This window comes from Hypanus sabinus, chromosome 3, assembly GCF_030144855.1.
Source record: "Hypanus sabinus isolate sHypSab1 chromosome 3, sHypSab1.hap1, whole genome shotgun sequence".
NCBI classification, from domain to species: domain Eukaryota; kingdom Metazoa; phylum Chordata; class Chondrichthyes; order Myliobatiformes; family Dasyatidae; genus Hypanus; species Hypanus sabinus.
The window spans coordinates 123,065,105-123,078,348 of NC_082708.1; the positions used below are offsets into that span (position 1 = coordinate 123,065,105).

General features: G+C 40.1%; 2 protein-coding genes across 5 annotated transcripts in view; one reads left to right on the plus strand and one right to left on the minus strand.

Moving 5' to 3' along the window:
• The window catches only part of idua (alpha-L-iduronidase), a 197,593-nt gene that overhangs the window by 63,495 nt on the left and 120,854 nt on the right, over positions 1-13,244 (minus strand). The gene's annotated exons all lie outside the window — the stretch shown is intronic.
• slc26a1 (solute carrier family 26 member 1) overlaps positions 7,124-13,244 on the plus strand; it is a 114,088-nt gene continuing 107,967 nt past the window's right edge. Inside the window, exon 1 of one of the 2 annotated variants that reach the window (XM_059965058.1) lies at positions 7,124-7,305. In XM_059965058.1, the coding sequence (XP_059821041.1) occupies positions 7,275-7,305 (31 nt within the window). In that variant the 5' untranslated portion in view covers positions 7,124-7,274. The remainder of the gene's footprint in view (positions 7,306-13,244) is intronic. The other variant, XM_059965059.1, reaches the window with a different exon arrangement.

Below are 13,244 nucleotides of genomic sequence, written 5' to 3' on the forward strand. Positions count from 1 at the left end.
GTGCAAGCTTTCTAATCTTTCTAATTTCTAAGCCAATGTTTTCAATAGTTATTTGGATGTTAACAGGATGATGGTTGAAAGCAGGCACTTGATTGTATAATGCGATTAAATTCCTGCCATTTCATAATGCAGACATCATTTAATCATACTGTCTGAAGAGTTTAATGACTATTGTGTGCACCCATTGCTATGTGTGTTGCTGATTGGCCAGACATCCATATAACGTGGGGCAAAATCTAACCCTTCCTGTCTGGAGAAGTCGGCAGGCAGAATAAATCTGTATATGTGGTGTGGTGTTCCCATGCCACAGAAGGTGGCAATTCTCTGTATTTCTCTTTACTGAAGGCTTGTGGAGGCCTACTCATTAGGGGTATTTAAAGACGAAGTTGATAAAGTTTGGAAGATCGTGGAATTATGAACTTTAGTAAATTGGCACAAGAAAGGAAATGAAGCCAGGGGGCAGATCAGCCATGATGGAATTGCATGGAAGGCACAAGGGGCCACCAGGCTTATTCCTGCTCATGGCTGCTTCAGCTTTCATGTTTTCCTTCAGTAAGACAGTGCGAGGGGGTAGAGTGGTGGCTGTGAAGAGGGGCTGCTCATGTCAGTATGATGAAGCTGCCAGAACGGGGTTGAGCAAAATTGCAAAGGGTGGGAAAAAACAAACAAAAGATAAATGAAATTAACTGTAATTTGTCAAAAATGTTGGCGATGGATGGTTGATTAGGAGAAGAAGCAAGAGATGGATGGATGGATTTTTAAATATTAAGATAGTCAGGAGTAATGTGAGGAAGTGGTGCTGATCTGTTGAATGCCATAGTATGGGGTCCAAATGGCCTAATCTTGCTTCTGTTTTCTACTTCCTATGACAATTTGCTGGTAGTTGAAGGTTTTTTAATAGTTTGTCAATGCCACTGATAGCTGAAGATAATTAAAGACCATTAAATTATTTAAAACTTAGAGCAAATGTAATTAAGAGCAAATTAACACAAATAATTAGAACAATTTAATTGAAGTGAAATAAATAAAGCACATGTGTTTTCTACAGAGTTGGTGGTCCTATTCACTGTTCCTACAAAGACCTGCTGGGCCATATGGATCCAACCTGTCTTCAGTGAGCTGCCACTTTGTCGCTGTGCTCATTAGTGACTCCAGTGATAAGAGTATACTGCTATGGTTATCGGTGATATGATTCAGCCCATATCTTTACAGTTATTGGAAAAACTGAATTGACCTTTTACAGCCTCCAAATCCACACTGAATAAATTTCCACATGATAAGATTATCGTTCTTTAATTTATAGTTCACCCTGAAATTGCTATTCCCAATTTGCAATGTTACTGCATCGTTATATGTCTTAGCTGTTATATGATTCTCTGTCTTAACTCTTATACTTTTCAGTGTATTGTACACATGAAAACAATAAACCAATTATCAATACCAATTTTCATGCTGGAATGACAATTGCCTTTTATAAACCTATTTGATTCTGAAGTTCCAGCCTAGTGGAAAATCCATTGAAATCACTCACTTAATATTCTAGTTCTCCCCATTAGTAAGTTGTTCATATTTGGAATATTCCTGAAGATCACCTTTATAACACTGCCTTCAGCACATTACAGATCTTTCACAGTCAATGGATAAGCTCCCGTTTTAACTGATAGGCAAAAATGTGAGTGGGCTCCTATTGGCTCCCTGCAGTTTTGTTGATCCACATGACAGGAAGGTGCTTCTTTTTGGGGAGCTCTTTCAGGACTAGGTTCAGAGGGTTCAAAATGGATAGATGTGTAATTTAGGAGGTTGTATGCTTGGCCTGCAGTCTGTACATGACCCAGCAAGCTCCTGTGTTCAAAGCTCTTGCTTCAACTTGAGTAGCGATGCTTCAGAGGTACCCACTACTGGATGAGGACATTGCAGTTTTTTTCCCCTCAAGGAGATTTTGAAGTGTTCTGTTGGAAAATCTCTTTGCATGCTGGAGTTAAGAACAGAGGATTTGCTGAGGGAGCTTGGTTTCTGCTGTGTGGTTGAGAATGCCTATGACCTGCATTGAACAAGTATGATCAAAACTGCTGGCATTGGCCTGGGCGAGGAAACCAGCTAATTTACTTATCCTGATAATTTCCAAACTTCCAGTAAGATGGCACTATTAGGTGGCGACTCTTTGCGTGCAGCACCGATGGGAATCAATAAATATTCTCATTTAGGACTACTGCAGCTGTAGTTCATGTTCACAGCCACGTTTACCAGTAAGCAGCATCATTTTAAGAGGTTTTTAAAAAAATCTATCAATACTCAAAATTGACAAACTTTGGACAACAGACTTGGGTCACAAGTACAGTTCCCCTTTTATGAAAATAGAAGCGAGTCTAAAAGTTCGATTGAAGCACAGAGGCATTAGACTTCCTCTCCCAACTATCCGGCTGGCAAATGTACAGTCTGTAAAATAAAATATTGCTGTATCAGAGGGACATCAGGGACTGTTGTGCACTTTGCTTTACGGAAACATGGCGCACACCCACAAGTTCAGATACAGTGCTTCACCACTCTCTGCAAAGACGGGACAGCTCAGTCTTTTAAAGGCAGAGGAGATGGAGTATGCTTTATGATTAACTCATCATGGTGCACAGCATGGGAGTTCTGTCTCAGTATTGTTCGCCCAACTTTGAACATCTAATAGTCAAATGCCGTCCATTTTATCTGCTGAGAGAGTTTTCTGCCCACATCCTGGCAGTGATGTACATTCCACCACAGGCCAATATTGGGCAGGCACTGGAGGAGCTGAGTAATGTAATCAGCAGGCATGAAGCTGTGCACGCTGATGCTTTCCCTATCATTGAGAGATTTTAACCAGGCCATCTTGAAAAAGTCTCTGAATAACTACCACCAACATATCACTTGTGGAACCAGAGTAGCTAATAAAAACAATACATTCAACCACTGTTATACAGGTTGACCTCCGATTTTCCGGAAACTGATGGTTCTCTTTTAATTCGGATTAAGTTACGAGACATAGTTTACTCAGCAGCCACCAGATGGCATTGTATGAAGCACACGCAGCACCATCTGTGGCGAGACTGATTTTGACAAAAGCACGCTATTTTTATTATTTACATTGCACATGTTGTTCATGGTCCCAATATTTTGTGCTTTGTTTACGTAACTTCAATCCTAACAATGGCTTCTAAGACAAGTGCAAGTACCAGCTGTGCTGTCAAATGTAAAGATCAGTCCATATCAATCCAAGAGAAGGTTGAAATATTGAAAAACCTGGACCAAGGTGTTTCTGTGCATGAGCTGTGGGACTTATATGACATTGGTTTGTCAACTGTGTACGATATAAAGCACCAAAGAGAAAAACATTTGCAGTTCTATGCAAACAGTGATTCGCTGCAGCAAATGAGCATTAGAAAAACTGAAAGTTGAGCATGATCGAGTGATGATTGAATGGTTTCGCCAGCATTGGAGTGGAGTAGTCGACTTGTTGGGTAGTATGATATTGAACCAAGCTAAGTTGTTCCATAAAGAATATGTGTGCAACTATAGAGAAGGATGGCTTCAAAGGTTTAACAAGCACCATAGAATTTCCATGTACAAAGTGTGTGGAGAAAAACGGTCTGCAAACCACGAAGGAGCTACCAAGTACATGGACTATTTTGCGAAGCTCATACATAGCAGACAAAAACATCAGTCCTGAGCAGGTGTATAATGCAGATGAAACTGCTGATGCACACCTAGGAAAACACTAGCAACAGAAGATGAAGAAGATCCCACAGGATTCAACCAATCTGAGGACAGAGTTAACATCTTGGGGTGCTCCAATGCAGCAGGTACTCACAGATGTAAACCACTGGTGACTGGTAAAAGTAAATGCCCTTACGGCCTTGAAAGGTGTTAAAATTTACCCAGTAACATATCAGGCAAATAAAAATGGCTGAATTACCACCAAGATTGTATTAGAGTGATTTGAAAAATATTTTGTGTCAGAAGCCAGAGCTCAGTTCACATCTGTAAGGCTATCCGAAGATTACATAATTCTTCTTATTTTGGATAACCGTTCAGCTCACCTTAAAGCTGAACTCCTGTGTAAGAATAATGTTTTTACAGTCTATTTACCACCATATTGTACATCATTTACCCAACCCCAAAACCAAGGAATATTGCGCTCCCTGAAGGCCAAGTATCACTCACTTTTCATGAAACGCCTGTGAAATGAGATGAGGTGACTGCTAGCAATTCTGTACAGACATTTATTAACGAATTTAACATGATGGATGTTCTTTGGTTCATTGCTCGAGGATGAGAGAAGGAAGAATCTTCAACACTAAAGAATGGCTGGCATTAATTGTGGCCTGACTTGACATTTGATGAGCCTGAAGAAAAGCTTGACAATGATTTTACAGAGTTTTGTGTACCAAAGGAGAAAGTATTTGTTCACGATTTGCTATATATATTCACGAACTGTTATATGACCTGCTTTCAAAGATATCACAAGTAGTCTTAAGGAAGGAAATCCACATGTGGATGATTATCATCGATGTAACATCTGTTGTGCATCTCCTTGCAAACTCGGAAATTATAGACAGTATTCTGAATGCTGATAAAAACACTGCAAGTGATGAGGATGGCAGCAATGATGATGAGACTGTAAGATTTACTATTGACGATTTAAATGAGTTGTAGAGTGATTTAATCAAAGGGTTAGAGAAACATATCTTCATGACAGAACAAGAGCTAATAAATTTGTATTTGATGCAAGAAAAATTACCCACGGAGAGATTATATCACATGAAACAGCTTTGCCTGGATGAAATGTTTAAAAAGATAACCGAGAAGCAACATTCTTTGTAAGCACAGTAATTAATAATTTCACATTTAAATTTTGTTTGATTAATAATCCTTTTTAAGCTTCTTCAGTCCTTTTTTGTCATTATTATTGTGTGACTTCTTTTAATCCAGAAACGCTCAGGCACTGAGGGTGCCGGAAAATCGGTGGTCAACCTGTACCACCATCAAGTATGCTTACTGTCCCCTACCATGCCCACATTTCGGAATGTCTGATCACCTGCCTGTACTTCTACTCCTGGTGTATAGGCAGAGACTAAAGACCACAGCACCAGAGATAAGGACCAGAAGGTATGGTCAAGGGAAGCCGAGAAGTGCTTACAAGACTGCTTTGAGTTGGTGGACTGGACAGTATTCAGGGAGTCATAATTAAGTCTGAATGAATTTGCCACAGTTGTCACCGACTTCACCAAGAACTGTGTGAATGAGAATGCGCCTTCGAGAACATACCAAAATATACCCAAACCAAGAGCCATGGATGAATCAGGAGACTTGTCGTGTGCTAACGGTTAGATCTGTCACATTCAAGACTGGTGATTTAGAACTATACAAGAAGTCCAGGTATGACCGACAGAAGGCTATTTTAAGAACAAAAATAAAAGATTCTAATTAAGATTAAAGATGAAATGGGATGCACGTCAGTTTTAGTAGGGTTTACAAGCCATTACTTTCTACAAACTAAAACCCTCAATGCCACTCTCCTGCCTTCTTCCCATAACCTTAGACACCGTTACTAATCAAGAACCTATCAAGCTCTGCTTTAAATATACCAAATAACTTGACCTACACAGCCTTCTGTGGCAATGAGTTCCACGTATTCACCACACTCTGGTTGAAGAAATCTATATCGGCCATTCAATATTTGATAGGTTTCAATGAGGTCCTCCCCTCATTCTTCTAAACTCCAGCAAGCATATGCCAGAGCCGTCAAATGCACCTCAGACGTTAACACTTTCATACGTGGAATCATTCTCATGAACCTCCTCTGGACAGTCTCCAATACCAGCACATCTTTTCCTAGATGAGGAGCCCAAAACTGCTCACAATACTTAAAGTGCAGTCTGACCAATGCTTTATAAAGCCTCAGCATTACATCCTTGCTTTTATATTCCAGTCCTCTCAAAACAAGTGCTAACATTGCATTTGCCTTCCTCACCACCAACTCAAACCAGCAAGTTAACCTTTAGGGATTACCTGCACAGGCTCCCAAGTCCTTTTGCACCTTTGATTTCTCAATTTTCTCCCCATTTAGAAAATAGTTCATGCCTTTATTCTTTCTACCACAGTGCATGACCATACACTTCCCTACACTATTTTCCATTTGCCCATTCCCTTAATCTGTCAAAGTCCTTCAGACTCCCTGTTTCCTCAACACTACCTACCCCCACCTCCACCTATCTTTGTATTGTTCGCAAACTTGGCCACAAAGCTATCAAGTCTATCATCCAAATCATTGACATATAACCTGAAAAGATGCAGTCCCAACACCATCTCCTTCAGAACACCACTAGTCACCAACAGCCAACAAGTAAAGGCTCCCTTTATTACCACTTTTTGCTCCTAGCTGTCAGCTAATCTTCTATTCATGCTAGTATCTATCCATGGGTTCTTATTTTGTTAAGCAGCCTCATGTGCAGCACCTTGTCAAACAACATCCACCTGCTTATTATTTAGAAACATACAAAATCTACAGCACAATACATGCCCTTTGGCCCACAATGCTGTGCTGAACATGTACTTACTTTAGAAATTACGCAGGGTTACCCATAGCCCTCTATTTTTCTACACTCTATGTACCTGTCCAGGAGAGTCATAAAAGATCTTATTGTATCCACCTCCACCACTGTCGCCGGCAGCCTATTCCACGCACTCACCACTCTCTGCGTAAAAAACTTACCCCTGACATTTTCTCAAAGAATTCCACCAGCTTTGTCAGGCAAAGAAAACATACAGACTTCGGCCTATTTTAACATGTGCTTCCAAGTACCCACAAATCTTATCCTTAATAATGGATTCCAATACCTTCCCAACAACTGAACTCAGGCTAACCGGACTACAATTTCCTGTCTTTTGCCTTCCTGTAGTAAAGCTACAATAATCCATCATTATATTGTTCAGAAACAGTGGAGGTTTTACATCTGGCTCACACATTCAATTGGCATCGGAACAGGGGTTTAAAGTGCAAAACATGAGTGTGAGATTGGGCGAGAGTATGAGCGTGTGTGTGCGTCACTAAAGCAAGGAATCCATTCGGAGATAGATAGATACCTCATTGATCCCAGAGGAAATGACAGCGTCACAGTAGCATTACAAGTGCACAGATATAAATATTAGAAGATAGGTAGAAAGAATAAAAAGGAAGTTACCACAAACAGTTTAAAAGGAAGGGGTGATCACTTCCCCGGATACAGGCTGATTCATTATGGAGCCTAATGGTGGAGGGCAAGAACGTACGAGTGGAAGGTAAGAGTTTTATTAAGCTCGTGCGTCCAAATCATTTCAGAGCTCCTGAAATTAGATTAAAGTCCACTTCTGAAGAATCTGTAGCTTTGCTTGAACCTTGTAACACAGGCAGGTGCCAGGTATATTGGTGTGTTATTGTAGCATAAGTATGGAGTTAATGGGTTACTGCTACCCACATAGATAAACAATGCAAACTTCCATGTGTTGTGTTTTTGAATTGGTCTTTCAAGTACTTTTATAGTTTCTGCTTCCTTTAAACTCACACAATTTACTCTTACATTTATTATTCTACCGCGTAGCATGTAAAAAAAACTTAAAGTGTGTTTGGCATTAGTTCATGTATTTGATTATTTTAACCATGCTTACAAGGTTACAAGGTGGATCTATGGAATGCTCTGCCTCAGAAGGCAGTGGAGGCCAATTCTCTGGATGCTTTCAAGAAAGAGTTAGATAGAGCTCTTAAAGATGGCGGAGACAAGGGATATGGGGAGAAGGCAGGAACGGGATACTGATTGTGGATGATCAGCCATGATCACAGTGAATGGCAGTGCTGGCTTGAAGGGCCGAATGGCTTACTCCTGCACCTATTGTATATTGTCTATAAATTTTCCTCAGCACTGCATTTTGATCCTGTAGTCCTAATTGCTGAAGGCCAGTGTGCCAGAAACTATCTTCCCCACTGTGTCTAACTGTGATGACACTTTCAGGGATGTAACTCTCACTGTTACAACATGCCCCAGGGCCCTACTGATAAATGTGGAAATTCTGTCCTCATTTGTCTTTCCAAATGCAACAGCTGGCACTCATCTGACTAAAACGCCATTTGCCATTTTTCAGTCCAACTTGCACAGCTAATCAAGATAATCTTGTAACTTGTGATAACTATCTTCATTATCTACAATGCCCCTTGTTTTATTGTCACTTGCCAACTTACTCACCAAGCCTTGTGTATTCTCATCCAAATCATTGACACAGATGTCAAATAGCAATGGGCCTCACACTGACGATGGGAACACCAGTAGTGATGGGCCTCCAGTCCGAAAAACAATCTGCCACCCTCTCTCTGCTTTCTACCATCAAGCCAATTGTTCATTCAGTTAGCGAATTCTCCCTGCATTCTATGCAATTTAACTTTCTATAGCTGCCTAGCATGCGGAACCTAAGATCTGGAGGATCTCACTGAAACAGTTAGATGCCTATTGGGAAACTGGAGTGCCAGCTTTTGTTCCTGAATAGCTGTGATCCAAGTACCCAATTCCATAGAATGACTTTAATGACAAAATGGAGAAAATGTCCAATGCTGGTTGCAGTGAAGAATTGTCAGCTTTTGTCAATGCTAATTAGGCTATAAGCATTGTCTGGAGATCACAATTATAATAACAAAATGTAAGCACCAAGTTTGGATGTTACCCACTCTATGTCAAATTGCTCAGTGTGGCCTGCTGCATTCACCAGCATTTTGTGTGTGTTGCTTGAACTTCCAGCATCTGCAGGTTTCCTCGTGTTTGCTGTGTATTACTTCTTTTTTGTGATTCCAGTCTACATCCTCCAGGCATCCTAAATCTCACCTTTCCATTTCTTTTACACTTGTGACTAATTATTACTACATGTGCATTTACTGTGAATAATGCAAACCTGAATTTTGATGACACCCTGTATGTGACCCTATCTACCTTCAACTGAATTGCCAATTGTTCTGCTTTACAGAATTGTGCAAACAATTCTAGTTCTCTGAAAATCTGGTTCAGACCATAAGTCCTCCCAGAGAACTACAATTGAAATGGGTTGTGGGGGTGTGTGGAGAAGGGTCAATAAATTTTGCCTTCAAGATGTTTTTGATCTATGAACCGAATATCCCCAATTTTTTTTTGTATTTTGACAATCTCCTCTTCAATGACCATATATTGAACTTTCAGCAACCTAATCTATTGTTTTACCTCCACTAAGGATAACACTTTATTTGGTAACTGCCTTCTCTTTACCATTATAACTGCAGTAAAGACTGGCTATGAACATAAATAGGGCTTTGTGTATTTTCAGCAAAATTGTGGATTCTGTGCTGCCCTGATAAAATCATCAGCAGATAAGTAGAATTGTAGAGTGTGAAATATGTAAATATAGTACACTCGGCCCTCCTTATCCACAAGGGATTGGTTTCGGGACCCCTCACGGATACCAAAAAAAAAACACGGATGCTCAAGTCCCTTATTCAACCTGTTACAATTCAGTGGACCTTCGGACCCAGAGGAACCCTAGAGCTTATTTAACCTGTCTCAATGCGGTGGACATTAGGATCAGAGCTCTGAATCCGCACTGTTCACGAAAATAATCACGATCATGATTGAAAATAAAGTGGAAAGAATAAAGCAATCAGAAAGAGGTGAAATGCCATTGGTCATTGTAAAATTGTTAGGCTACGTCGGTCAACGATCAGAACAATTTTAAAGAATAAAGTGAGAAAGGCCCTGCCCCGCTGAAAGCTACAATTATTACTAAGCAACGCAGTGGTTTAATTACTGGGTTTTGGGGTTTGGGGTTTTTGATCCTCCACATCAACCCGGCACGGTGGAGAGCGCACTCGGGTTGGTCTGTCACTGGCTCGCACTTGGAGCCCGGCTCTGAAACATACATTCTTAAGTGTTTTATATGCATAGAAAGGTAAAATATATAATATATACGAAGACAAACGTTTGACTAACTGTCGCTAAATAATACTGGATGTACCTGTTCCGACTTACTTAGTAAGAGAACTTCCTATTTTTTTCGATCCTGATCCACGATAACCCGCGCTCATCCTCCCGTATACTTTAAATCATCTCTAGATTACTTATAAATACCTAATACAATGTAAATGCTATGTAAAATAGTTGTTATACTGCATTGTTTAGGGAATAATGACAAGAAAAAAAATCTGTACATGCTCGAACAACAAGTGCTGGAAGAGCACTTCCAGGTTTTCTCGATTCGCGGTTGGTTGAATTCGAGCATGTGGAATTCGCGGATAAGGAGGGCTGACTCTACAGATATTTAATTCAATCATACATGAAATAACGTGCAACATAGAGTAGTATAGAATAGATTGTTTTGATTTTTACCCCTATTCAGTTTTTTTTTGTTTTGACATCTCCGAAAAATCAAAGTTGTTTTCCAAACCAGTACTAGTGAAACTTTATCGACACTAAAGTGTAATTGGAGAGAGATGAATACAATGTGAGAAAGTCAGTTATTTGTTTAAGTGATTTGTGCCTTTTTCATTACCATGTGTTATTTTTCTCAATCACTTTGCCAGCTCATGTAAATCATCTGTTAGACCTCCCACACATTCAAAGCTTAACAAAGCTTTGCCTTCTTGCTGAAGGAAAGATAATGCAAACCTCCTTCATTGATGCTAGTTCCGAATGCAAACAGTTTACAGTCAATAATTTAAAGTGAGACGTATAATAAGATTAGTCCAGAAACAAGAGATATTAGACAGGAGGAATTGGAGGATAGATTAGGAAGGATTTGCAAAATATTATATATATATAATTTATTTTATTTTATTTAGTGATACAGCACAGAATAGGCCATTTCAGCCCTTCGAGCCATGCTGCCGAAACAGTTAATCCTAATCTAATTTTGGGACAATTTACAGTGACCACACAACCTACTAACTCTTTGGACTGTGGGAGGAAACCAGAACACTCTATACAGAACGGTGTCAGAACATCGAGCTGTAATAGCATTGCATAAACCACTATGCTACTGTGGCTCCCATCACATGCACAAGTTGAGCACCCTTCTCCAAAATGCTTGGGACTGGAAGTGTTTTGTGTTTTTTTCAGAGTTTGGAATACTTGTATCTATATAATGAGATAGCTTGAGGAAGGGACCCAAGTCTAAACGCAAAATCCATTTACATTACATATACAGCTTATACATACACCCTGAAGGTAGATGTATGTAATATTTTTAATAATTTTGTGCATGCAACAGTAGCATGTACATTGAACCATCAGAAAGATAAGCTATCACAACCCTGGCCACCCAGATGGACAGTCAGTGGCTGTTTGCTATTGACATCATTCCTGACTCTGACTTTGTGTGTTACTGGTAAGCAGCCTTTGTCTTACACTTGTTCATCACACATATTGTAAGTACCGATTCAGCTGTTCACTGTGTTAGATTTTCATCAGTACAATCTGGGCCAACTCACAATGAATTTTTCTGCTGTTTTGTGAACAACACTTTATCACCCCAAATCACTGAAAATTTAATTCCGTACCTTTTCTTAAATTTCTGCAACCAGCCAGCTGAATATTCACAATTCCCTTCAATTTTCAGTTTGTTGATAGATCTTTGCTTGTTTCATGATATGCATACTGTTAAGAGGCTGATGAATTCAGTTTTCAATACATGATTGGGATCTTCATTTTTCACTTTATGCAGTGTTTTTCTACTTTTCATTCATTTCTGTTAATTACTTTCAGCACAGAACTTTAAGACTGTCCTTTTGTTTCTTCAGGTTGTAGGTGGACGTTCCGAAGCCCTACTCCTCTGTAGATGCTTCACACTTACACTGTTTTCAAGCTTTTCTCAACAACTTGACTTTCTGTGTTATAGATAAACATAAACGTTTTTCTTTTCACTATTACCCAGGGGTAACAGCAGGCCTTTTTGACATTTTCAACGAAAAGACATCTTCACAACATGAAGCAGAGAATAAGAACAAAACACATGGTAATCGCTGCAGATAATGACTATGATGACTGCTGAAAACAACCGGTGCCCTGGTGTCAACAGGGCTCCACTCTGGGTACGTGAGGTCACTTCTCAGAACAGTCTGTGGTGTGCACAGACCTGTGCATCATCTGGCAAATTTCCTAGCTCCTTGTGAAATTTTCCATCTGAGGCATTATGTTAGCACTGAAATCTCAGATGTTGTCCCCGAGATTTGTTGGAGCCAGTCCCCCAGTCCAGGTGTCACAGCTCCGAGTGCTCCTACCACCACTGGGTTTACTCTGGCTTAAACCTTCTACATCCTTTCTATCTGCTCTTTCAAGCCCTGGTATTTCTCCACTTTCTCATATTCTTTCTTCCTGATGTTACTGTCATTCGGGATTGCCACATCTATTATTATTGCCGCCTTCTGTTCCTTGTCCAGTAAGATGATGTCTGGTTGGTTGGCCAGCACCTGCTTATCAGTCTGCATCTGGAAGTCCCACAGGATCTTAGCTCTGTCATTCTCCACTACTTTCTCGGGTGTTTCCCAGTTGGACTTGGGAGTGTTCAATCCATATACAGCACAGATGTACACAATTTCTGCAACTTGGTTGTGCTGTTTAGTGTATGCTGTCCCTGCCTGCATCTTGTACCCTTACTACATGCTGGATGGTTTCAGTGGATTCCTTGCACAGTCTGCACCGTGGGTCTTGTCTGGTGTGACAGTCCCCTGCTTCTATAGCTCTGGTGCTCAGTGCCTGTTTTTGTGCAGCCATGTGCAGCATATACATGTATAATTAAATTCATAGAGTGGGAGAAATAAAATTGTGGAGCTATACGCATAAATAAACCACAGGGAATTGTAATGGTAATGGAGAATTGATTCAAAGGAATCATGAAAAATGGGGAAGTTGACAAAACGGTGGTCATTGTAGGGTGGTGGGAAAGTGATGTTTTCAATCAAAGCCACTATTACAGGATGTTCTTAAGAGTTAAAAAAGAGTTAAAATTCTTAAAGCAGACAGACAGGACCTTAAGTTCTTTACCCAGAGGGGGCTAAAGGTGTTTTCTTTTCACATGATAATTAGCCTTTTTTCACAAATCTCTTCAGGTAATCTGCATCCTGCATTCTAATGCCAAAGATCATATGGCATGGTTCACTAGCCACAGGCCTCTAGTCAAAGAGGCGACCATCTACTACACTCTCTGGTTTCTCCTGCAAAGTCAATGTCTAGTTC